At 40.9% G+C, this 25,536-nt stretch overlaps 1 protein-coding gene and 1 pseudogene across 6 annotated transcripts in view; one reads left to right on the top strand and one right to left on the bottom strand.

Annotated features, from left to right (window-relative positions):
• ANO3 (anoctamin 3) overlaps positions 1-25,536 on the bottom strand; it is a 259,393-nt gene that overhangs the window by 4,860 nt on the left and 228,997 nt on the right. For 4 of the 6 annotated variants that reach the window (XM_089521335.1, XM_089521336.1, XM_089521334.1 and 1 more), the window contains 9 exons: positions 23,543-23,579; positions 21,880-21,991; positions 17,534-17,591; positions 17,147-17,244; positions 14,970-15,115; positions 14,678-14,830; positions 13,672-13,819; positions 9,439-9,519; positions 846-951 (listed from right to left, as the gene is read on the bottom strand). In XM_089521335.1, coding sequence (XP_089377461.1) covers positions 846-951; positions 9,439-9,519; positions 13,672-13,819; positions 14,678-14,830; positions 14,970-15,115; positions 17,147-17,244; positions 17,534-17,591; positions 21,880-21,991; positions 23,543-23,579 — 939 coding nt within the window. Of the gene's footprint in view, positions 1-845; positions 952-9,438; positions 9,520-11,571; positions 12,003-13,671; positions 13,820-14,677; positions 14,831-14,969; positions 15,116-17,146; positions 17,245-17,533; positions 17,592-21,879; positions 21,992-23,542; positions 23,580-25,536 lie in introns of those variants that run through there. The other 2 variants (XM_089521337.1, XM_089521338.1) reach the window with 2 other exon arrangements.
• On the top strand, positions 7,818-8,025 carry LOC149314532 (U2 spliceosomal RNA; annotated as a pseudogene).

The following is a 25,536-nucleotide window of genomic DNA, read 5'->3' on the forward strand; positions in this document are numbered from 1 at the left end:
CAAATCCTTACCAAATAAGGTAAAGAAAAACATCTGTTTACAATTATGACACGAGTAAGGATTTACATCCTTATAGGATCCTTTTACAAATAATTCACAGGCTATTTATATTTGGTTACATATATTATCATATTCTCTATGTAGCATGGCAAATGAGGACTGGGTGGAGAAGATTGGTGAGGGTGTCTACAAGTAATGAAGAACCTCCAGAACTGTGGATCAAAGTAACCGATCCAGTTCTCATTACCCACCCACCCCCACATAGGGCAGCCAAGAAAGAACAGGTGTGTTTATTTCTTTATTAGGTGTGTGATCTCTAGCATGACACAGATAATTGGTCCTAAGTTACTGAAGAGAAAAAAGTCTTTGCTGAGGCAAAGCTAATCTGGAACCCCCACATTACTTATATTTACTCTTTCAGGAATTTATAAATCAGTATCTCTGATCTTGATACTATTGTCTTTTAAAATCTTTTAATATGCATTAAGTTTTGATTATGTTACCCTAAAACAATGTGTATGAGGGGACAATGTGTACATGTATGAGGACAAAGTTCTACCATGGAATTAATGATGGAAGATTCAGTCACTGGAATATTAAACTTAAACCACTGGAGTAGCCATAATCAATGGCTATTGTGTCCAATAGCTATTGTGTCCAAATACTTCTCCAATAAAAACCCATGCCATGTTGCAAAAGGTATAGAGAGCCTCAGCTAGACACTTAAAATAAGTGTGCATGCTTGGCATTGTGGAAGTCTGTGGAAAGGCTGCTCTCTTGGAAGCAAGCTGAGACTTTCAGTAAATGATAAATAAATGGCTCTTTGTTTTTTTCAAGCAACTCACCTCAAATACTATAATGAAAGCCAGTCGAGCAGCGAGAACATGCCAGAACTGCAAAGTGAATTCATAAGGATTTGAGCTCCATGGGGGTGCTCTGTAATCTCTGTACCTGTAATAGAAAGACATGAGGGGGGATGCTATATGGTAAATGCTGGTTTTGCTTGGGTTAATGAATACTGATCATATTTTAGCAGTTTTTGAAGAAGATGCATGCCTGTTTGTGATCTCAAAATCAATTAAGGGCTTTAATTTCTTCTATTAATTAAAAATTAAAATGAAAGAAAATAAAATTACCTCTAGCTTTGTTAATATAAAGACTGACTAGTTTGTCTCTATGCAAAGGGGCCTTGTTGTATAAGTTGTAGTATAAGCTTTCACAGACTTGGTCTACTACTTCAGATGCATCTATGCTTCCATCACTCTATGAGTCTTAGGAAGCAGACCAAGATGCTACAACCAATCTTGCACAGTTAATTTCAAAGGTGCAACAAGAGCCCTTTGCACACTGATATTTCAGACTAAGGGGCTGAACAGACAGACTAGAAAAGCTGGCTTCCGGGTGGCTTGGGGTGTGTGGCATTTTGACAATGCACACACCAAAGACACTTAGAAGATGCCCAGCCAAGCAGACAAGAGTGGCTTCAAGATGCTCTGTGGGTGTGGCATTTTGATGCTGCATGCCTCCAGAGAGCATGGAAGCTGCCCTGGGGTTGCGATGGGACCACCTAAGGTGGCCCTTTACTGGCCCAAAAAGGAGCAGATATTTTCCATTCCTATTTGGGCTGGCTCCAGGGCAGATTGGGGCTGTATGTGTCATTTGCCATGGCTCTGGGGCTAGCACCTCTGAGGAGGCTGCAATCTGCCCCTTTTGAGTGGTTTGTTTTGTCCTTAAATTAACACAACTATGTCTCTAAATTCTACCCCTTTGGTTTGTCTCTGTTTTTGACCAATAGACGAGTCCTTGGCGTTTATCAGATGGGGTCTCTGCCGCGTGGAACTGGGGCTTTTGCGTACTGGGCGATTCAAATTCGCGTGATAACGTGAATGAACTTTCATACCTGGGTTCGAATCGCCCAATCCGCATTCGCGCGAAGTGCGCCCCTTCCGCGGGGCCTCCGAACTGAGTGCGTACTGGCTCCTCTTTTTGGCGCGTGTTGGCGAGTGCACTTAATAAGTGCATTGGCGATATCCGGATTGGGGCTCTGTTCGATCTCAGTGCGAATGGGTCTGGTGTGAATTCCCAATCCTGAACTCCGTCGCAAGACCCCCAGATTCCAACTCTCCCATGATGCCCTGTTGCAATTTGCCCCACTTTTCCTTCTTTCCTCTTGCCGGTTCCAGGGAAGCCGGGGGGAGGAGCGCTCTTGGCGCAGGGGGAAGGTAAGCTTGCACTCCTTCCAGGGGTTTGTCTGCAAAGTGGGGTTTAAATTTACCCGCTTGTGACGGGGGGGGGGGGTGTTCTTCCAATATTCTTTCTGCTCCTCTCCTTCGGTGTGCAACCCATCCCATCATCCCCTGTCTTCTCCGTGGGGCCCATCTGAACCTCTCCTTCTACCTGCCACCGATCCCATCATCCACTGCCTTCTCCCAAGGTGTCCATCTGCACCTCTCCTTCTGCCTGCCACCGATCCCATCATCCACTGCCTTCTCCCAAGGTGTCCATCTGCACCTCTTCTTCTGCCTGCCACCGATCCCATCATCCACTGCCTTCTCCCAGGGGCCCATCTGAACCTCTCCTTCTCCCTGCCACCGATCCCATCATCCACTGGATTCTCCCAGGGGGGCACATCTGAACCTCTCCTTCTACCTGCCACCGATCCCATCATCCACTGCCTTCTCCCAAGGTGTCCATCTGCACCTCTTCTTCTGCCTGCCACCGATCCCATCATCCACTGCCTTCTCCCAGGGGCCCATCTGAACCTCTCCTTCTGCCTGCCACCGATCCCATCATCCACTGCCTTCTCCCAAGGTGTCTATTTGCACCTCTCCTTCTGCCTGCCACCAGTCCCATCATCCACTGCCTCCCCCAGGGGCCCATCTGAACCTCTCCTTCTACCTGCCACTGATCCCATCATCCACTGCCTTCTCCCAGGGGGCCCCATCTGCACCTCTCCTTCTGCCTGCCACCAATCCCATCATCCACTGCCTTCTCCCAGGGTGTCCATCTGCACCTTTCCTTCTACCTGCCACCAATCCCATCATCCACTGCCTCCCCCAGTGGCCCATCTGAACCTCTCCTTCTACCTGCCACCGATCCCATCATCCACTGCCTTCTCCCAAGGTGTCCATTTCCACCTCTCCTTCTGCCTGCCACCAGTTCCATCATCCACTGCCTCCCCCAGGGGCCCATCTGAACCTCTCCTTCTACCTGCCACCGATCCCATCATCCACTGCCTTCTCCCGGGGGGGGCATCTGCACCTCTTCTTCTGCCTGCCACCGATCCCATCATCCACTGCCTTCCCCCAGGGCCCCATCTGAACCTCTCCTTCTACCTGCCACCGATCCCATCATCCACTGTCTTCTCCCAGGGGCCCATCTGAACCTCTCCTTCTGCCTGCCACCAGTCCCATCATCCACTGCCTCCCCCAGGGGCCCATCTGAACCTCTCCTTCTACCTGCCACCGATCCCAACATCCACTGCCTTCTCCCAGGGGGGCACATCTGCACCTCTCCTTCTGCCTGCGACCAGTCCCATCATCCACTGCCTTCTCCCAAGGTGTCCATCTGCACCTCTCCTTCTGCCTGCCACCGATCCCATCATCCACTGCCTTCTCCCAGGGGCCCATCTGAACCTCTCCTTCTGCCTGCCACCAATCCCATCATCCACTGGCTTCTCCCAGGGGGGCACATCTGCACCTCTCCTTCTGCCTGCCACCAATCCCATCATCCACTGCCTTCTCCCAAGGTGTCCATCTGCACCTCTCCTTCTGCCTGCCACCAGTCCCATCATCCACTGCCTCCCCCAGGGGCCCATCTGAACCTCTCCTTCTACCTGCCACCGATCCCATCATCCACTGCCTTCTCCCAAGGTGTCCATTTGCACCTCTCCTTCTGCCTGCCACCAGTCCCATCATCCACTGCCTCCCCCAGGGGCCCATCTGAACCTCTCCTTCTACCTGCCACCAATCCCATCATCCACTGCCTTCCCCCAGGGGCCCTTCTACACCTCTCCTTCTGCCTGCCACCGATCCCATCATCCACTGCCTTCTCCTAGGCCCCCTATCTGTCCCCCTAATTTGACCTGCAACCCTCCCAGAGAAAGCCCTTGGACAAGTCACACTCTCTCAGCCTCATAGGATGGAAATGGTGAACCCCATGTGAACATTCCTCCCATAACTAGCATGTGCATATATATGATCGCTCCTAGCTATAGTTATCTACCCGCCTGTAGACCTTCCTGTACATGTATGAGTGTTTCTGGGTATGATATCAAGTAATATTTCTTTGTTTGCCTTTCTTTTCTGATCCTGCAGCATGCTGGGGATGACATTTCTGGACACTGCAGCATCTGAAGTTGGGATCCCCGCTTTTTGCTGGACTTGCTTGGGGGAATACCTTGCCCTGTCTATCCTCGGTGTGTTCTTCCGAACTTCCCCAGCACCAACTTGTACAAAAGCCCAGGAGACAAGCAATCGTTAAATAAAAGATTTTAATTATGATTTTTGGTCTATCTATTTACTAAACTGCTGGATATATATGCATACATATATAAATGTATATATACACCACCAGACACAGAGCATATGTGATTTCATATGTGTGAATATATATAAATATATATATACACACAGACATGGACACATATATACATAGACAAATATATACATACACATTCAGAAATGCACACACACACCTACAGCAAATTACGTTGTACCCACACTCTCTCACACACACACGGACCCCAAGAGATCCAGGGAATAAGTGTGTGTGTGTGTGTGTGTTTATAAATATATAAACATCTCTATCTCTATCTATCTATCTATCTATCTATCTATCTATCTATCTATCTATCTATCTATCTATACACACACACACACAGAACATGTAGTAACAAAATTATAGACATACATATGCATACATATATATATGCAAACCCACAGAGCACATGAAACTACATATATATGCATATGCATATGTATGTGTGTGTGTACTGACACGCAAACAGCCAACATGTACATATATATGTGCGCATATATAAATACATACAAACACACCCACACAGAGCATATGTACTTCTATGTGTGTGTATAATTTTCATATGTGTGTATATACACACACTCTTACACACAGACACACACACCTAGAGCTAATGTAATCATATATATCTCCATATATATATATATGTGTGTGTGTGTGTGTGTGTGTGCGCGCACACACACACAGTCACACAGACCCACACAGATCCAGGGAATATGTAGCTCTGTGTGTGTGATTTTTATATATGTGTGTGTGTGTGTGTATATATATATATATATACATACACACACACACACACACACATATATATATATATATATATGCACACCAACACTCACAGAGAAAATTTAGTTACAATATTATATACATACATATACATGCCAAGGCACGCACAGAGCATGTGAAATCATACATGTGCATATATATATACACACACACACACACACACACACACACACAGAGCATATGCTATTTTATAGGTATATCTACTTATGTATCAATATATATATTTTAAGATATATATATATATACACACACACCGCACAAATGCAACTATTTGTGTGCATATATACCCACACACAGAGCATATGTAATAATATGTATGTGTGTGTGTATATATATATATACACACACACACACACACACACCCCTAGAGCAAAACATATATATATATATATATATATTTCCATGCCTATGTTCAAATACATACACACACTCACACATCGGGCATTGCTAATTTGTTGCAAGGGAAGGTAATTGTTACATTAAAACCAAGCAGGAATGCAGAGAGGAAACAGTAACGGGCACGTTGTATCGCATTGTTAATGCGCATGAGCTTGCTCTCCAGCTGTTTACCAGGCTGTCAAGCCAGGCACGAAAAACAGGAAAAGGATGTGACCTCCCTTTTCACCCCGGAAGCATTTAAGGTCGCAACCCATGCAGGGCACCACTGAGCATGTGCGAGGTGGCCATACGAATCGGCCAATCCGCATGTTAAGGTCCGGTTTGGAAAAACATTCTGCACTGAATACACTTCGCGCGAATGCGGATTGGGCAATTCGAATCCTGCCAATGCGGAAGGACTCCCAGGTATGAAAGTACATTCACGTTATCACGCGAATTCGAATCGCCCAGTATGGAAGAGCCCCAGTTCCATGTGGCAGAGACCCTGTCTGATAAACGCCCTTGTGTTTCACCCAGAATGGAGGCATTTTATATTTTCAGATACAGGAAAGTCAGAAATTATTTCTCTTTGCAGTCGTAGGACCATTTACTGAAACAAACCTTGAAACAATCACATCTCTTGCTATTTGAATGCCTGCAAACCATTCTTCCACCATATGAATACCAGCTTCTGAACTAGCAGATATCATGATTTCTACAAGGTCAGGCTTTCTTCTCATTTGTTTTGTTTTTGTTTTGTTTTTTGGTAACATATGTTTCCCAAAGAATGGTAAGGGGGGTCTGGGGGGGGTCCCCACCAATTATCAGTGTTACTTCAAATATCAGGGAAATTAGCTTTTGCAAGAGGCTTGGGTAACCCTTGCCATTTGTACCTGTTTATTTCACTACTAACTAAGGAGAACCCTCAGTTTTTGGGTGAATTAAGAGGGTTTTATTTAGAAAATATGCAGAGTGCAATCATGCATACAAAAGCAATTCACAGAGATACAGAATAGAGACGTAACCAAAATGAAAATATAGAAATGGGATAGTGGAGTTTCAGGGATTTGTAGGGTGGTGAAAAATACCCGTCTGATGGAAATCTGGAGTGGCTCAGCCTGGGAAGTCTGGAGGTGACACAGAACAGTGGGGAGGTGCATGCCGGCTGTATGTGCAGAGGTTAGGTTTTGGAACCATACATCTACCTAAAATGTAGCTCCAAGTCGTGGACTATCTTGTCAGGTAACAAAGGCTGGATGTGCTTTCCCAGTAATTGACAATGGGATTCCAGCCTGGTTGATGGCTTTAATTTTAGTGTGTCAAAAAACAGTGATTGAATCAAAATATCCCCAGGATGGATGGTCAGGCTAGCTTGGCTGGAAGCCAACAGTGGACTAATTATTCCTGAAATGCCATAAATATCTCAAAAACATGCTATCTCTAGATATGAGAAGTGAAATATGGGGACCCCAAAATACAGTGCAGAATGTGCTAACACATTGTGTTGATGAAGAGAGAGATTCAGCATGTTATACTGTGTTTGGCACTAGACTATGACTCTGTTAGCTGCAGAACAAGGCTAAAGTAACCTCCCCCCCCAAAAAAAACCCCAACCAAACACAAATCTTGGCATGAAAACCACATGATAGGTTTGCCTTAGAGTTGTCATAAATCAGAAGTTACTTGAATGCACATAACAACAACTGATAAAAAGACCTAGGCCCGGTACAGATGGGCCCTTTGCGGCATGCCCATGATGTGCTAGGGTTGCTCAAGGGTAGGCCATACACACACCCTGCAACCCTAGGACGTCATGGGCAAGCTGCAGCTGCGGTGTGCCCACCAGACAGGGTGTGTAACGAGGACGTTGCAGTTGTGCCGCTTCCAAACAGGGCGGCGCAGTTGTGACATCATCGCACCATCTCTGGTGCTTTGCTGTGTTGCAGCAGCCCAGAAAAAGGAGCCACTTCCAGGCACTCCATTTTTGCTACGCAGCAGCACTGTGCAATTTGCTTGCTGCAGCACTCCTGTGGAGCAAAGAGAGGCACTCAGGAGGCTCCTCATTTCGGCACTCTGTACCGCGCCCTAGATATCTCTAAAGTATGTATAATCTCATCGCTTCTTGGCCTTTTGGCTAAGATCAAGTGTAAAGTATGTATAATCTGGTTATCTTTTCACTGGCCTGATGAAAGCATTATACAAATCCATATATGGATTTCAGTACAATGAGGTTAATATTATTGGAAGAAATTTATTTTTCATCACTGGAGACCCACCATTTTTACAGGCTCCTTACAAGCCTATGGGAAGGCCTAAACCTATGTGTTCAAGACATCTGTGGCAAGGAGCAGGGCTTCTAATGTGATCTCTACAAAACTATGGAATAACTTCTAATGTGGATGTAAAATATTTTCTCTGCTGCAGGCGTCTGGAGAGAATTTACAGTTTACCTCCTCCAAATGACTATTTTTGTGACTGATCCTCAAATTAGGTTTCAGCTTTTATTGTATTTTTGCTGCTCTGTTTGGCTTTGAGGTTTATCTTTTGTTATGGTTTGTACTGTTGTAATCGGCCTCAAGGCTTAGAGAGTTATATTAAGCAACTGGGGCAAACATTGTAAATAAAGAAACATACTTATATAATGCATAGAAACATAAAAATGATTCACTTTATTCATTGTAAAATGAAACTTCAGTGGGTTCAAAACTCTGCAGCCAGAATTATGACTGGGGATAGTTACAGGGAGCATATAACTCACTTGTTAAAATGGCTCCACTGTTTTAAAACAGCTACCTGTTCATTTTCCTGGGCACAATTCTACGCAGCTTGGGTCTAGACTATTTGAGAGACTTTGGCCTGTTACAGACTGCCAAAATAAAGCTGCTTTGGGTCTCTTTGGAGGTATGCTATTTAAATGATGCATGGGTCCTAAGAGTCTGGAGGTCGCGCCAAAGCCACACTCCATTCCTAAGCACTGGAGGGCAGCTTTGGTGCAGCTTCCGGATTCTTAGGATGCATGCATCATTTAAATAGCATACCTCCAAAGAGACCCAAAGCAGCTTTATTTTGGCAGTCTGTAACAGGCCTGTATCTCCCCATATGAACCTGTGAAAGCCCTAAGATCTGCAGGAGAAGGCTCTCTCTTCGTCCCGCCAATATCACAGGCTTGCCTGGTGAGGATACAAGAGAGAGCCTTCTTGGTGGCTGCTCCCACCCTCTGGAATGCCCTTCCTCCGGAGGTTAGGCTGGCCCCCTCTCTACTGGCCTTTTGCCAGCTAGTAAAAACATTTTTATGCTGTCAGGCTATCTGTATATAATGCATAGCAGGGTGGTTTTATGGAGCAGATGGGTTTTTACTTTTGTTTTTAACTTGTGTATATTTTATGTGATTTTATATTGGATATAGATGTTTTGATTGTTTTGAATTTTATTGCCATTTTAAAGGTTTTATCTGTGAGCTGCCTTGGGTCCCTCCAGGGAGAAAGGTGGGATATAAATGAAATAAATAAATAAATAAATATATTATAAAAGAAATTTGGTAGGACAGTTTCGACACCATAATCTGATTCCCAGTACAGATGGACTCCTATGAAATTTGAAAAGTTTAGATTAACAACTCTGTAAATCAAGGCAGGACAAAATGAATTCAAGCATCCTGCAGTTTTGTGAGACCTACTCAAGCAAATGGAATAATCACTTCTTTGTAATTATGTAAGTTATTTCTGTAACACATACCTGCAATATCCTGAATATCCCATGCCAAGCTCACTCAGATCAAATATTGATAAACTACTGTTGACATATCCCTTCAGACACCTAGAAAATGAAAACCAAGTAAGTATTTACAAGTGAAGAATGAGTTGTCCTAAGTTGTGCATGCAAAGCATGTCTTATTCACCTTCCTTGCCATCACCATTGTCTACAATTGTTATGCCATGCCTGCTGTATGTTCAATGGATAATGAGGGTAAAAATATTCTCTCTTTTTTTCAAATGGTATAGCAGGATTTATGCTGCAAGAAACCTAAAAAGCTTTGAATGATTAAGATGAAGTTTATACTCTGAAGAAGTATGCACACCCTCCAACTTTTTACAGATGAAAACTAGATACAGGTGGCCAAGCTACAGCTGAATGTGGCCAATGTGGCAAAAGTTATTGAGGAAGAAAACACAACCTTGGAGATGCTGCAACAGTTTGCTTTTGCCTGAAACTACAGGAAAGAATAAGATTTACCCTTTCCCTCCCCCCCCCCCAAACTTCTGGATTAACTGAATGCAAACTACTTTTTCACCTTCAACTCAGCAGTAACTGAAGTAAGTTGAGGATAAAGAAAATGGGAGAAGAAAGAAAATGGGAAAATTTACAAGCAGCAGAAAAAGTGGAACAGCAGAGGATTAATCAAACCGAACTGGGATAGCTGGAGGATTTGAGTATGTCTCTCTGGGTATACAATTTTACTTGATATATAAGAAGCAAAAATTGGTACTAAATAAATTTCTCCAAGCTGCATGTTCAGTTTTTTCACAGTGACACACCAGTGGGTGCTGAATGGAGCCAGATCCCCTTTCTCAAACTGAAAAATTTAGAATCATTGCAATAATGATACCAAATGGCAATATAAAAATGTTATCTTTTGTGCACTAGAGTCACACACAATATGAGCTAGTACTAGCTATTAGTAGTACTAGCTAATACTAGCTACAGCACATGAAGACCTCAGTAATGACATAATGGATACAACTGTTGGCATGAAAAGTAGGCTACAATGATAGACGATAAGAGCAATTATCCCTGATCCTGTTGTCTGGACAGATACTTGTTACACAAATGCATGGAACCTGTCTTGAAAGGGGCACTCCATATGAAATCTTAGGTGCTGAAACACTTGGCATGTGGTGGAAAATCTGAACTGTGTCTAGGTATTTCTGATTGCAGTCTCACTACATTCCAAAGATGGCTTTTATTTTGTTTTGTTCTTCAAGATTTTATGCCAGGCTCATTGAAGCATCCTGAGGCATGCAGCCCCAGAGTATGCCAAGGATTCTAACTTAGACACCGGGATTTAAGAAAACTCTGAGTCTTCTTTGGCCTTTATGGTATGGATTGGTCTACCCCCATGACTAAAACCCCTCAAAGCCTACTGAGATCATGGGAAGAACTGATCTCCTCAGTGTAGCACAGTCCTTTGATTTGTACTTATGTCATTGCCAAGTAGTGAAATCTTCATGAGATCCTAATACGAATATTCACAAGCCCATCTCTTGTTGACTGGAATCAAGCTTCGGGAGCAGCAATATCGTAGAAAAGGTTTGACCATATAACACCGATTCTGAAAGATCTGCACTGGCTGCCTATTCACTTCCGAGCACAATACAAGATGTTGGTTATTACCTATAAAGCCCTACATGGCTTGGGCCCGAGTTACTTGAGGGACCGCATCTCCCCATATAATCCGCCCCGCACACTCAGAAAAACCGGGAAGAACTTGCTAGAAATTCATCATCTAAATATGCTACTACATCCCAGAGGGCCTTCTTAGTAGCGGCCCCAAAAATCTGGAACAATCTTCCTGAGGAACTCTGCCTGATCACCCCCCTGGAAACATTCAAAAAGAGGCTAAAAACTTTCCTCTTCTGTCAAGCCTTCCCCTCTGGAAAATGAAGTTGTGTATTTTGATGCCATCAATGTTCTGCCTCACCCTTTTGAATGATTGTTTTAGATTTGTATATTGTATATTGTGTTATTGGTTTTATCTATTTTATGATGTGTTTGTAACTGGTTTTAAATTTTGTGTACACCACTTTGATCTTCTGAAAAAGCAGTATAAAATAACATTTAATAATAATAATAATAATAATAATAATGCAGAAGTCATGTCTTCCACAGTACACTTTAATATTTTTATTTATTTTTATGACAACAGTTTGTGAGCAAAAAAGTGCTTTAAAAACAGAGAACTCACCATTCACTTGAGGGGGAGGGTAGATATATTTGAGTGTGAATGAATTAAATACATTCAATAAGTAAATAAATATTGATCTCATTACATTCTGAGAGAAAGCATGATCAAACAATGTTTGCATTCAAGGTATTTTAATGACAGAATTGGGTGAAGATATGACTGAGGCTTAGGTCTGAAGCTCATTCTTTTATTCCTCCCAGTGTGATTAACATGGGAGACAAGGCAAAGGTTAAGGCCAGGAAACAGCTATGGATGATGGAGCAGAATTAGAAAACCATAACAGCTCTCTGTGTTAAGCAACAGTCCCCTAATACATACCCACCTATTAAACGTGTAACTGAAAAGCCAAAGAATAAGAGAACATATTGTCAGTTGAAATGTGAGAAGTTGTGATAGAAACACCGATGAGGCATCCAGACAAAATGTCAAACATTTTTACCAATTAAATGCTAAAAGAATTTAACAAGCATAACAAGAACTGATTTAGCCACATTTTCATATTGAATTCTACAATGTTCATAAGAAATGATATTGCAGTTTGAATTCTCTTCCTCCATCCCACTAAAAATCTCAGGTGGAATAAGAAGACATTTATTGCATAAGGAACAGTTTTCATATATGTTGTGATATGAATGAAGAACATCAGATGAGTACCATGGATGCCCTGAGTCTTGTTATTTATTCTCTGAGGCTATAAATGTCCTCTCCAAGATACTGTGGGCCTCTACAGACAGGTGGCCCTTCCCCCCCCCCCCCAGATTGTTGCTATGACAACCACACACTGCAGCAGTGATCTGGCATTCACAGGACACAAAAAGATGCTTCCATTAATCAGCTTTTTCTTGTGCCCTGGAAAGGGCGTCATAGATGCGCTATCACACCATGATGATGCCTCTTCTGTCCAGCGCCATTTGGGTGCTGTGCCCGGTGTGCATCATCATGGCGCACACCGTGTGGATGGGGACATACCACAATGGTGTCCAGGCAGTGCAACAAGGGCTTCGAGCATATGTTTGCTCAGCCCTAGTGCGCATACAGGCCATCACAAAGTGCTGTGTTTGTCCTAGGGTTGGAAAGAACTTTCTGTATTAATTGTTTCTGTGCAATTTTCTCCCAATATTTGCATACCTTGAATTTTTCCTAGAGGATTTTTTTGTACAGAGAAACACATGTCTTTGTTTGGGTGTGCAAAACCCACACTCTATACAAAGAAAGTGTGTTTCCTGTGCTGGACACAGTGTTTTCTGCTCATGTAATTTTAATCTTAAATTGTTTAATTCTTTTTTAAGGGGGGGATAGTTTGTATTCTTTTAATATTGTAAGCCACTTTGATTGTTTTAACAAAAAGAGGCATAAAAATAAAAGTTTTGTTTTTTATTTTATTTATTTCAGGAAACATGTGTGTGTGTGTGTGTGTGTGTGTGTGTGTGTGTGTGTGTGTGTATGAAACAATTGTTTTTCCCCACACACAAACTAATAATACTTGTTTTCTGCACTGAAAAACACTTTGGAACATTTTAGGATGCTCAAATGCAGGAAGAATACTATGCAAAAATATCCCAAGATTTCTGTAACAAAATTCCTCTCTGAAGAAGTCAGAGTGAAGGAATGTTGTAGGAGTATTTCATTTTTCTAACAACAGGATCATGTAGCACATGTTAAAGTGTTGAAATTTCTCAGCTATCCTATTTGTTTGTGTTACTAAAGTAATAACCATATAATAATACATTTTAGATGCTACAATTTGAATAAAATGGATGATCCAGTACAGACTAGATACTATGGTTGATTTCTGAGCCTGCTTTGCTTGGTTTCTGTGCAATCAATTTAAGTCCAGTGTAACAAGTGTAATAAAAAATTCTGAGTGTTATAATCATCTAAAGATTAAGAAGAGGTGAAGCAGAAGGTGAAAGGATGGAAGGAAGTAGAAACATTTAAGAAACATCTGCCAAAATAATAAAAAACTTAACATATCAACTAAAAATATACAAAGAAAGTGTACTTACTTTTCCTGCCTGTATCCTTGATCTACACAGGGACCATATTTGTATGCATATACAAAACGTGGAATGTAGTCAGATGTAATGGCAATAACAAAAGCATTGGTGATTACAGCTAAGACTCCTATTCCTTCAAGGATTCCATACCAGATACCTAGGAAAGAATGCAGGGTAAGAATAACTAAATCCAAAACAAGAAAACATTGTATGTAAGTGATTTTAAATATCACAGGTTCACATTTCCAAGTTGTTTTTGGCTCAGTCCAAAACAAAGTTGACATTGGGGTTTCTCAATAGTCCTGCCCTAAAAAGAGTAGTAGAAGGATTGGGCTATAGCCAGTAATGTCTCTCAGGCACCAGGTTGAATATTGCTGACAGAAGAGGTTTATAACCTCCACCAACATCCCTCAGATCTCCTCTACAAGGTTGGGCATGCAAAGTTACATTATTACATGTAAGTTTTTTCTGCTATTTCTCGTATTGTTTAAAAAGTAAATCATTGCCCTTTCCAATCAGAGAGTTTTTAAATGTTATGTTAATTGTTGTGTTGGTTGTTATTTTTCTGTGACCTTTGATTAAACTCTTTGCCTTATCAGATTAGGGCTGAGAGAATGGCATAATGCAATTTGACACCGCTTTAACTGCCTTGACTCAGTACCTTGGAATTTTGGGATTTGTAGCTTTATGAGATTAGCCTTCTCTGCAGAGTGCTCTGATGCCACAACAAACTACAAATCCCAGGATTCCATAGGATGGAGAGTTGCCCACCCCAGTATAGATATTTCACTTTTAAAAGAAAAACAAACAACTATAATTTCTGATAAATTTTTTATTTGTAAAATGTAGGTGATGTGTTGATCTAAAGCATTCATGAGATAAGTTTTAATTTATTTACTTGTGCATTTAACTTAACTGTTTGTTATTCCTGGAAAAAATCATAAAATACTTAGATTAAAAATGACAAATTGGATTAATTTGTGCACTGTAATGCAGACCATGTTATTTGTCTTACCTATATCTGTTGCTCTTGCAGGCATCGGCCGCCTCCATTGTGTAACAAATTTATAAGCATCGAGCCTGATTTCTATGATATTGTTAAGCAATGCCAGCAGAGGTGCAAGTGGAAAAGCAGCAACAAAAATAGTAGTAAAGCCAAATTGTAGAACTGGAAAGAAAATTCATATGATTAGAAAGTGGGGAGGAGGGAGCACCATGTCTAAAATAACAAAGAAAAACCTTTATGATACCAAAAGAATCTGTCAGTATCCATTATAAGAAAAAACTGTGTCCGTCAATATGCTCACCCATCTCTAAGTACTCATCCATCAGACCATGGAGATTCATGGGCTGTAGATTCCAATCTTTTTCCCACTGAGGTAGAGAAAATTTATGCTCCAGTAACTGGCCTCCTTTCTTGATCTTGCGTCGTGACCACCAGTTTTGTAGTAACCTATATTGGACAGCCAGAGTGTGAAATGTATGGCATCACAATAAGTATCTGATCACTCACACAATGTCTTGTGTCATCACTCTCTTCCTAAGCTTGCACAGGCCATTCTCATTACTTGTGAGCTTTCATCTTCTAAGGGCAGAAAATCCCCGTTGGTGCAGGGATTCATCAAAACCTCATCAAGCTGACCCTTCTAAATGTTCTTGGAAAATTTCCTACAATACAACATTACTGTTCAAGACTTTACAGCAGAGATGGACAAATGTAACCCTAGAGCAGTGTGTGGCTCTCTAAGACTGTTTTCATATCCCTGGCTAGCACCCAACCCTCCAGCCCATTTGTATTTGTAGCAGCAGTGACACTGGTGTGTTTGTGTGTGAGATGTGAAAAAGAGAGAATCTGATCCCAGCAAATTAAATCATGAATACAAAACCTGATTTTTATCCTATTACAGCTCCCAAGACATTATAATTATGGTTGGAGAGACCATTCTATGTTTAATCCATGTCAGTTGTGCATATCACATTAATGTGTTTTTTGAAGAATGCCCAGCACACTTTCTCATAATATGCATTTCTAATTATATTTTCTTTTCAAGCATGCATGTTAAAATGTATGTTAAAATATACATTTTATATGTTATCCAACATCCCCCATGATTGTGAAGAAGTGTGAATTCCAAAATATATCTGCATGCCAGTCCACATACTAATCTTTGAATTACAGATTATATCACAATGTGAAAGAAGCATTTCTTCAGTTAAACCTAATTATTGAACAAAGTTTACACAGAAGGACATTTCTCGAAGTTGTTCTAGTGGCCATTCCATGTCCAGTGCCTGTTCCAAAAGTCATTTCAGTTTGTAGGAGTGAAGGGGTGTCTGAGGGCTGGACCAAACTTTCAGCTGGCTCACTATGCTGCAGGTGAATGAGGAACAGCTTGTTCAAGTGGATATTAAATTCATTCTTAAGTGAACATGTAAACCCATTGCTATGTAAAAAGTACAGTTGCTGACCAGCATAATGCCTGAATAGGTCACAACATCTATTTTACAGCCTGAATTCTGTATCTGCTTTGCCTGTCTCCCCACAAGATGACAGAAACATCATTCATCCATGCCATGATTATTAGTAAATGGACCTCCTGCTCCCATGCAAGTAATGCCCAGTAAAATAGGTTGGGGGAGTTATGACTGTGGCAAGAACATCAAAATCTTGTCTTGGGTTGCATCTAAAAGGTAAAGATAAAGGTTTCCCTTGACACAAATGTCTAGTTATAACAGACTGTAGGAAGCAGTGTTCATCTTCGATACTAAGTTGAAGAACCAGCGTTGTCTGAAGATGACTCCGATGTTCATGTGGCCAGCATGACTGCATGGAAACTTCCCACCCAAGTGGTACTTATTTATCTACTTGCATTTGCATGCTTTTGAACTGCTAGGTTGGCAGAAGCTAGGACTAGTGATGAGAGCTCATTACATTTACATCTACACTACAGTATTAATGCAATTTGACGTAACTTTAACTGCCACAGCTCAGTGTTTTAGAAATCTGGGATTTTTAGTTTTGTGAGATATTTAGCCTTCTCTGTCAGAGAGCTGTGGTGCCACATTAAACAACAAATCCAAGGTTTCCATGGGATGGAGCCATGATAGTTAAAGCAGTGTCAAACTGCATTAATTCTGCACTTTGGCAGCACCCTAAGTAGCAATTGTGAATATGGTACAGTTACCTAGATTTACTTACCTGCACCTGTTTCATATTCACAGTTACTTCTTATTCATGATTTTAACACTGTTACCATAGTAATAACTTTCCCTGCTCCCAACCTACTTTACCAGGTATCCACTGCATGGGAAGAAGGAGGTCCATTCTGTTGGTCATTAAAACATGGCTAAATGAAATTTCCATCAGATTTGTGTGGGGAGGCCAGGAGAAGTTATATGTATACTTAACTGTGTACTTGATACAGAATTCCAGCTTATCTTTATATTTCTATTTATAGAAAATGATATCTTCTATTGCACTTACGGATAGCCAAGCTCCATAAAGTTGTTCCACATTTGTTTTAAAACCATGATAACTCCCATCTGCAGGCAGAGGTCAATCAAGCAGCCACTAGGATGACACTAAAGGAAGAAATGTTAATATATTCAAATTTCCTTAAAGATTTTAGCTTTAGGCAATTACTGAAAATTATTTGCATCCTATCATTTCCCATATTGTAAAAAAAAATAAAATTCACTGAAAACTAAAATTCATTTGCTATTATAATCATGCAAAACTATTGTAAAGTGCCAGACATTTGGGAGAAAAAGCATTAGTCATCAGTAAGGTGCAAATTGAAGCAAATGGGTGCGAATGAATGTTAATTCTATGATGATTTTGTCTGCTGGTCTGAATAAGAAATATTTTTACCTCTTCTAGTCTCCATCTGTTAAAAAGTTTGTTGTACTTTCCAGGACGTCCAGCAAATCTGTAAAATGAGATTTCTATTTTTTAGTGGAATTTAGAATAGGGAAATTTTAAAAAATCTGAAAACTGTTTAGGTTAGTTCTAGTCTAAATTTTAGAGTAATTGCCCATCAAAGGGGTGAAATAGACCACCCTGAAGGAGTGGCTTCTGGCTGCCCCTTTGAGTGCTGGATCAGTCCGTGTCAACTGCACGCTGTGGCCCCAATCCAGCATTTTCCCAGCACAAAAAGAAGTGGCAAAAAGCCACTTCTTTTTGTGCTAGGAAAAAGGTACTTTTGCCACCACAGCAGCGTTTCTTCTGGGTTTTTGTGGTGCAGTGTGTGTAAATGCTGCACTGCAGAAATGCTGTGAAGCCACCACATGTGTGGTCAGCTGTGCAGCTTCCCAGCAGCATGGGGGCATGCTGCTATCTGAACACCATGCCTCTACACCGCCAGGAATTCGGCTCTTTTTGCTGGTCTGTACCTGCCCTTAGTTATTCTTCTGGTGTGTGCTGAAAACGTGTTTCTACTTCAAGTGATTACTGTTGTTTTAATTGTGAACATATTTGCTTGTTTCTATTTTTCTCAATGATGTTCAAATGCACTTGTTCTATGTTATGACATCCATAACGTTGATAAAGAGAATTACACAAAAAACAGACTACGTGGCACTAGGGGCAAAGAGTTTGAGGACAATGAGAACAGAATAGAATAAGTAAAATGGTACCAAGTAATGACAAAAATTAGAGGAAGAAAGGCATGGAACAATACTAAAACAATACATTTCAGATAACACAATATGCATTCACATGTTACTTAGCAACAGATGCTTTTAAGGAGAAACTGTTTATCTACCTTTCCCAACCGAGATCCATCAAGATGTTTAGGATCTAAATTTGATTGCTAGTCCCAACTAGAACAGACCCACTGAAGCAATGGGATTTACATAAATTCTGATATATTTTTCAGTTCAATGGGTTTATTCTAGTTGAGAACAGCAACTGGATTTAGGCCATGAACTATAATGACCATCACCCTTTACAATTCACCATGCTGTCTGGCTTAGATAGGAGTCATAGTGGCTTTACAGATGCCCCTTGCTAGATCAGGGACATGGGAACTGCATGCCACGCCCCCAACCTGGTAGGTTTGCAGCTGCAGAAAGGGTGCCTTAGCCATGGCGGCAATGGCTTTTTACCACTTCTTTAGCACAGTGCATGTAAGTGCTGCACCAAAGATGTGGCCTGATACCACCCATCATCTGGTGAGGTGGATGGCGTGGGGGCAGCATGGGGGCTGAGTCGGGGGAGCCAGCATGCAGAAGCTATGCCCCCACTCTGCCCCGAGGCTGGCATATAATGCTGGTCTATACAGGGCCACCCTCAAAAACATCTCGAAAGGTCCATATTGTTCTATAGTCTCACATGAAGAGCCAGTACCTGCTTCTTTTGCAAACCATATACAATGGTTGATATTTGTAATTGATTATTTGTTATTGTTGTGTACCTTCAAGTTATTTCTAACTTATGGCAACCCTAAGGTTCATGGGTTTTTTCTGGGGCTCAGGATGTGTGACTTGCCCAAGGTTATTCAGTGAGTTTCCATGGCTGACAGGGGAATCAAACCCTGATCTCAAGAGTCATAGTCTAATGCTTAAACCACTACATTGTCCCAAAGCAAGAATACCAAGTGAAAACGTCTGAAACAGAGATGTACTGTATATATTTTCATCACAAATATACATTCACAGAATTCTTTAAGTCTAAACCTATATCTATATACACATAAAACTGATTTGTAGAAATGCCTTTACTATACTTAGGTGCTGGGATATCAAATAAATTCACTTTCTCTGTAATGTACCATTTAATTCCATATCCGTGGTTCACAACCTTGGATCCTCCAGCTCTTTTGGACTTCAGGAGCCCTGGTGGCTCAGTGGTTAAATGCCTATACTGCAACTACTCACTCACAAGCCACAAGATGAGTTCAATACCACCCAGGGGCTCTCAGTTGACTCAGCCTTGCATCCTTCCGTGGTCACTAAAATGAGTACCCAGCTTGATAGGGGCAATTAGCTTACACATTGTAAAGAGCTTAGGGAGTGCTTAAGTGCACTGACAAACTGTATAGAAATGTACATGCTATTGCTACTGCTATTCAGTTCCCAGATATACTAGCCCATTGCTAGGGATTTTGGGAAGTGAAGTACAAAACACCTGGTGGTAACTCATGGCATCACCTCCCATTGACATCTTCCCATTTCACACCATACAGAATCCTTAGTAATGTTTTTTTGCACTAAAGTTACTCATAAATCATAATTCCCATATGCTACTGAATATAATGCTAATAGTTGTGACACAAACAACTAGCAAAATTAAAATTACAAAATCATATGTACAACCTAAATGTATTTACATATACATAGTGAACATTTGAATTTTTTTTAAAAATATATTTTTTAAAAAATTAAGATTTTGAAATTTGAAATTTTAATTTTTAAAAATTCCGGGGCTCCTCCTTTCTCCTCCCACTGAGTTTCACCCTACTCCCACCATCCCTTAAAGCATTTTAAAGGGAAACATGAATGCCACAGCTCATTTCTGCCAAATGGTAGGTGTTTGGGTTCTACTGCTGTATACAGATGATGCAGTTCTCCTCTCATTTTCTAAAATATGCTTGAAACAAATCCTGAGAGCTTATGGGGGTTACTGTGTAGAAAATCGCTTAACCATCAATTATAGTAAAACCAAAATCATGGTATTTTCTAAAAACCAGAGTCGATCCAATTGGACCCTAAATGGACACAAATTAGAGCAAGTCAAATTCTTTAAGTATTTAGGAGTAATATTTCAATCATCATGTGGTTGGACATCCCAGAGGTCTGCCGCTATTCAGTCAGCAAATAACAGTGCCAAGGCATTAGTTCGATTTTTTTACACTAAAGGAGGCCAATTTTTACCCGCTACACTGAAGGTGTTCCAGGCCAAGGTCATGCCACAATCCCCATCTGGATCCTAGGCTTTTCCGCAGCATTAGAACAGATTCTCTCAGCTTACCTCCGAAAATTATTCGGAGTACCCAACTGTGTTCCATCAGCCGTCTTACGGCTTGAAGCGGGTTGTCATTCAGTGGAATGCACTGCTTGGACGTGGGCCTTAAAGTACTGGCTGAAACTTTTCTATGCGGGCCCTGAATCAGGATACCTGCAACTCGTAATGAAAGATAATTATACCACTCTTTGGTCTAAAAACATCCAGGAAAAATTGCAGAGAGTGGATTTCTCAAACAATTTCCTCATTACACAAGATCTTCCCAGGGCACAGCAGATTCTGGCACGTCGTACAAAAGATATTGATATTCAATATTCTCTATCTTTTGCCCGCACTACCTGCTCTCCCATCAGTTTAGGGCTACAGTTCAATTTTGAGAGGGAGGCATTTTATTTGCAAAATCTGACCATCCCAAAATATCGAGCTGTGTTCACTAAAGCAAGATTTAATGTTATTCCCTCAGCCGTGCTAGAGGGTCGCTTTAAGGGAACCCTCTACCACAAACGGGTTTGCCCTTGTGGTGAAGGCTCTGTTGAGTCTCTAGAGCATGTCCTATTTTTTTGTATTTTTTTACAAGGATGAGAGGCTAAGATTAATTTCTCCCCTCCTGCTTAAGTTTCCAGGTAGACCTAACAATTGGTACTTGGAGTACCTGTTAAATGATCCTAAGAAAAGCAAAACGGAAGTAGTGGCAAAATTCCTTTCTCTGCTGTTGAAACATGTAAGATTATGACCCAAATTAAATGAACAGCCTTATCTTTTATATTCTGAATACCCAAACAAATATCCATTTTGGCTATGTGTTTTATGACTTAGTATTATCTAATGCATCTGTGAGTGCTTCTATATATATATATACAAATGTACATATTACGAGTACATCATGAATATCTGTTCTATAGTCTGTTTTAATAAGCTTTATATGTTTTATATGTTTTATGCGTTTTATACACACTTTGTTGTTTTATGGCCTGTTGGCTGAAATAAAGGTAGGTGTTTGGGGAGCAGTGGTGTCACCCCTGCTTAGGGTGTCACCTGGTGCGGTCCACACACCCCTCACCCCCTAGGTACAACACTAATTGTTATACACCTTGAGCAGAATGGAGGAGTAGCAAACAAACAAACAAACAAACAAACAAAGTGATAGTATTGAGATCCAAAACATATTCATCTATGACTAAACAATTTTAATACATCATGAAACTACAGTGTTAATCTGTTGATTTATTCCACAACTCTTGAAATTAACATACCTTCCAAGGAAAAAGGCAATGTAGAAAATCGAACTGTTTAAGTTGACAAACTGGAAAAGAAACATCTTCAAGGCAAAACTGTTTTCCCACTCAGAGTCTGTTCTAGGATGTTCTATAAAACAAAACAAAAACAGTCTCCAAAAGAATTGATATTATGCATTTGTTTCCACAGGCAGCATATAAATGTGATTAAAAATGAATGGAAGTATGAGTGCTGCAAAGAGATGTCAAAGAGATTATTCTTGTCTAAGAGGGTGTGGGGTGGACCTTGTGTGCTACAAATTAATGAGATTATCACAGGGCCAATTTAGCAGTAATCATGCTAGTGAACAGAAAAGGGAACAGTAGCGCTGTAGTGCCCAATATTTTCACACTGTAGTGCAAAAATCTCATGATTGGTTTTTGCATATATCAGGAAATGAATAAATATTATTTGGGAATTGGTTGTTGTGTGCATGCATTTAAATTTTGAATTTTCCAGGCTGCTTCATGCAGCCCTTTAAATGTTAAATATCCCTGGCAGCCACTTCAAAAATGAGCGAACCCCGGTAGGTTCCCCTTAAAAATTAAATGTCTCTGGCTGTAGCCCGCAGCTGCAGCCACTTCAGTGAACGTTTCCCATCTGATCCCTTTCACTTTTACATGTTCCTGGCTGCTGCCCACAGCTGCTTCAACTTTGAAAGATCCCCAACTGGTGCTGCCCCTTTAAAATGCTTGGGTTTCTTTGTCAATACCACAACTGAAGTACAATTAGCTTTCACAACCTGCCAATACCACTTCATTTGAGGTATTGAGAAGGCTATTTACGGTATATCCAGTGAATAGTTTGTTCCCTTTTAATTTCTGGCCATTCCTGGGATAATGCCTGATTGAATGTGATGTCATCTGAAAATCTGATGTGCACTCGCACAATTACCTCAAGATTTTGCCTTTCTCCCCCCCCCCCCCCCATGTGATAATCTCCTATGAGTCTTGGGCTAAAATCCTCCACCAGGAGATGTATCTCCCTGCAAATCACCTTTTCAGTATGGCAGCCCTCTTCCCCCCCTCCCCCCAGACAGCAGTTTTCATGTTTTTCAGAGATGCTTCCTGCTAGTTTGCTTAGCTGCAAGCATCTCCAGGGACCTGTCAAGTATTAAACAACACAGGTTCTTTTGCCCATGTTAGCTTGCCAGTAATTCATTGATAGGAGGTTTCTAGGGGTAGATAACTGCAGTCAGTTGGGGTACCAATCTTCTGTCCCCTCAGGAGCTTCCATGGACTGTAAAGAGTATTTATAATGCTCCAAATCACAGTATTAAAACACTAAACTATACTATACTACATTACACTAAACCGAAATGTCCTCTTAGCAAATATCCACACTGATATCCTTACAGAGCAGTTATTGGCAAAATGTAAGTATGAGTCAAACATATTCACTACACATTTCATAAGGCCTTTGGATGTGATTCATCTCTTGTAATTATTAGTGTAGGACATGTTGTTCCTTCAATCAGGCTAATTTTCTTTCATGTGCAGCAGATATTGATATCTTGCAAGTGATTTATGATACTATCTGCTTCCCTAGACAGTTTAGTTATTAAAGTTTAATAGATACTTCCAGAATTGTAGGAATACAACTCATCACAGCAGCACTGAATGTTAGAAAACTATTACTCACCTAAATCTGTTAAGAGATAGGCAACTTTTTCATACACCTGGCAAAGAAATAAGAAATGAACACAGTTTACAAACTATCACTGTAATTTTTGATTGGCTGTTTATTTGAAGAGGTGTAATTTTGGTCCAAAACACACAGCAGAAATAATCCACTTTGAGACTGTTTTAACAGCCCTGGCTCACTGCTAGGGAATTCTGGGAACGGTCAATTTGTGAGATTTTTAGCCTTCTCTATCAGAGAGCACTTGGGCCACAATAAACAACTGTCAAGATTCCCTAGCACTGAGCCAGGGCAGTTAAAGTGGTTTCAAACTGGATTATTTCTGCAGTGTGTTTGGGATCTAAGCAACATCTCTTGGCCCAAGCCTTCCCCAGTTGAACTTAAGAGCCAGCTCTTTGGGTGAAGGAGGTCCATTCAGTTAGTGATCTGGGTGCAAGGAGGACGTTTCCACCCCACACCTGCCAGTGAGCCAGGCTGTGACAAGGACTTGCAACAAGGGTTCTGATTCTAATAGTCAAGCTGGCAGAGGGTGGTGGTGGAAATGTTATTCCCCTTTCACCCACTTGTCAGCTGAATGGGCCTTTTTCACTCAGCCTGGCAGTTGGTTCTTATTGTTGACTAGGGTGGCATTTATGTAGTTCAACAGTAAGGAGATAATCACACAGAGGATTACCATCCTTAAAATGTGGTTATAACATTCCTAAAGCACGAGGGTGTGATTGCTGGTCACACTTGTCTCCCATGATGAAATCGTCATGAATACATCCCATCATTAAAGCATTCATGGAGCTGCCATTTCTCTGCATAATGGGCACTTCTGTTAGGAAGAGAAATGGCAGCTCCATGAATGCTTTAATGATGGAACGTCTCCATGATGATTTCATCATGGGAGAAAAGTGCGACTGGCAATCGTATCCTCATGCTTTAGGGATGACCTAGCCACTTTGTAAGGATCGTAAGACTCCATTTGATAATCTCCTAAGACTATGTAGTTTTACTACTGAATACAGATCAGCTATGTATCTCTAACTCTAGATTATGAACCTGTAACTGCAGTAATGAATATCACCCTATAGTAGTTAAACTGATCAAACGTTATAAGAATAATATAATGACCATCCAGTTGTCCCCCCTCCTCCACTTTGAACTTCAGGGGTTATATTAAAATACATCTCCACTTTTAATTCTCCTTATGGAGGTAAATAAAAAGGAATAACCAGGAATGTATTACAGTGGGTTCTTGATGCCCACTGAGGCTTGGTTCTAGGAATACCAAAATCTCTGGATGCTCAAATTCCACTATATACAATGGGGTGATAAAATAATGTCCCTTATATGAAATGGCAAAATCAAGATTTGTTTTTTGGAAAAAAATCAACAATATTTTCATGCTAGGGATGGTTGTATCCATGGATGCAGGATCCATGGATATGGAGAGCTGATTGTATATACGTTGTGGCTGCACTGAACTTAATTTGTTTTTCTTTGCTGTGAGACTTCTTCCATGATGATATACATAGGATTGTTCTATCAGTCTGTAAAAGTATTTATAGATCAAATACTTTTGCAAGAGATTTTATATTGTGAAATCGAACTTTCATGGCCAGCATCCATAGTTTTTTGTGGGTTTTTGGGGCTCTGTGGCCTTGTTCTAGAAGAGTTGATTTCTGACATTTCGCTAGCATCTGTGGCTGCATCTTCAGAGAATGTTCAGAGATTTTATATTAAATTAAAATTCTTCTGTCCATTTTTGCTTTGAAAGGAAAAGCCTAGCCCTCTAGGTATAGGCCACACTCCCATTTGTTAGTGGTGAACATTTCCAGTGAAACAAATGGGAAAAACTGCTTGTGGGCAAGTTGAGCTACATTCTTGTCTATGGGATAGAATAACAGCTAATTTTAGTTTGCTTAGTCCAGTGATTCTCAACCTTGGTGCTCCATACTGCAGAAAAAGGCACAAAAATAAGTTTCCTGCATCAAAGCCATGATTTTCTG

The sequence above is a fragment of the Sceloporus occidentalis genome, unplaced genomic scaffold, assembly GCF_023333645.1.
Source record: "Sceloporus occidentalis isolate IW3139 unplaced genomic scaffold, rSceOcc1.0.p SCAF_4, whole genome shotgun sequence".
Classification (NCBI taxonomy): Eukaryota; Metazoa; Chordata; class Lepidosauria; order Squamata; family Phrynosomatidae; genus Sceloporus; species Sceloporus occidentalis.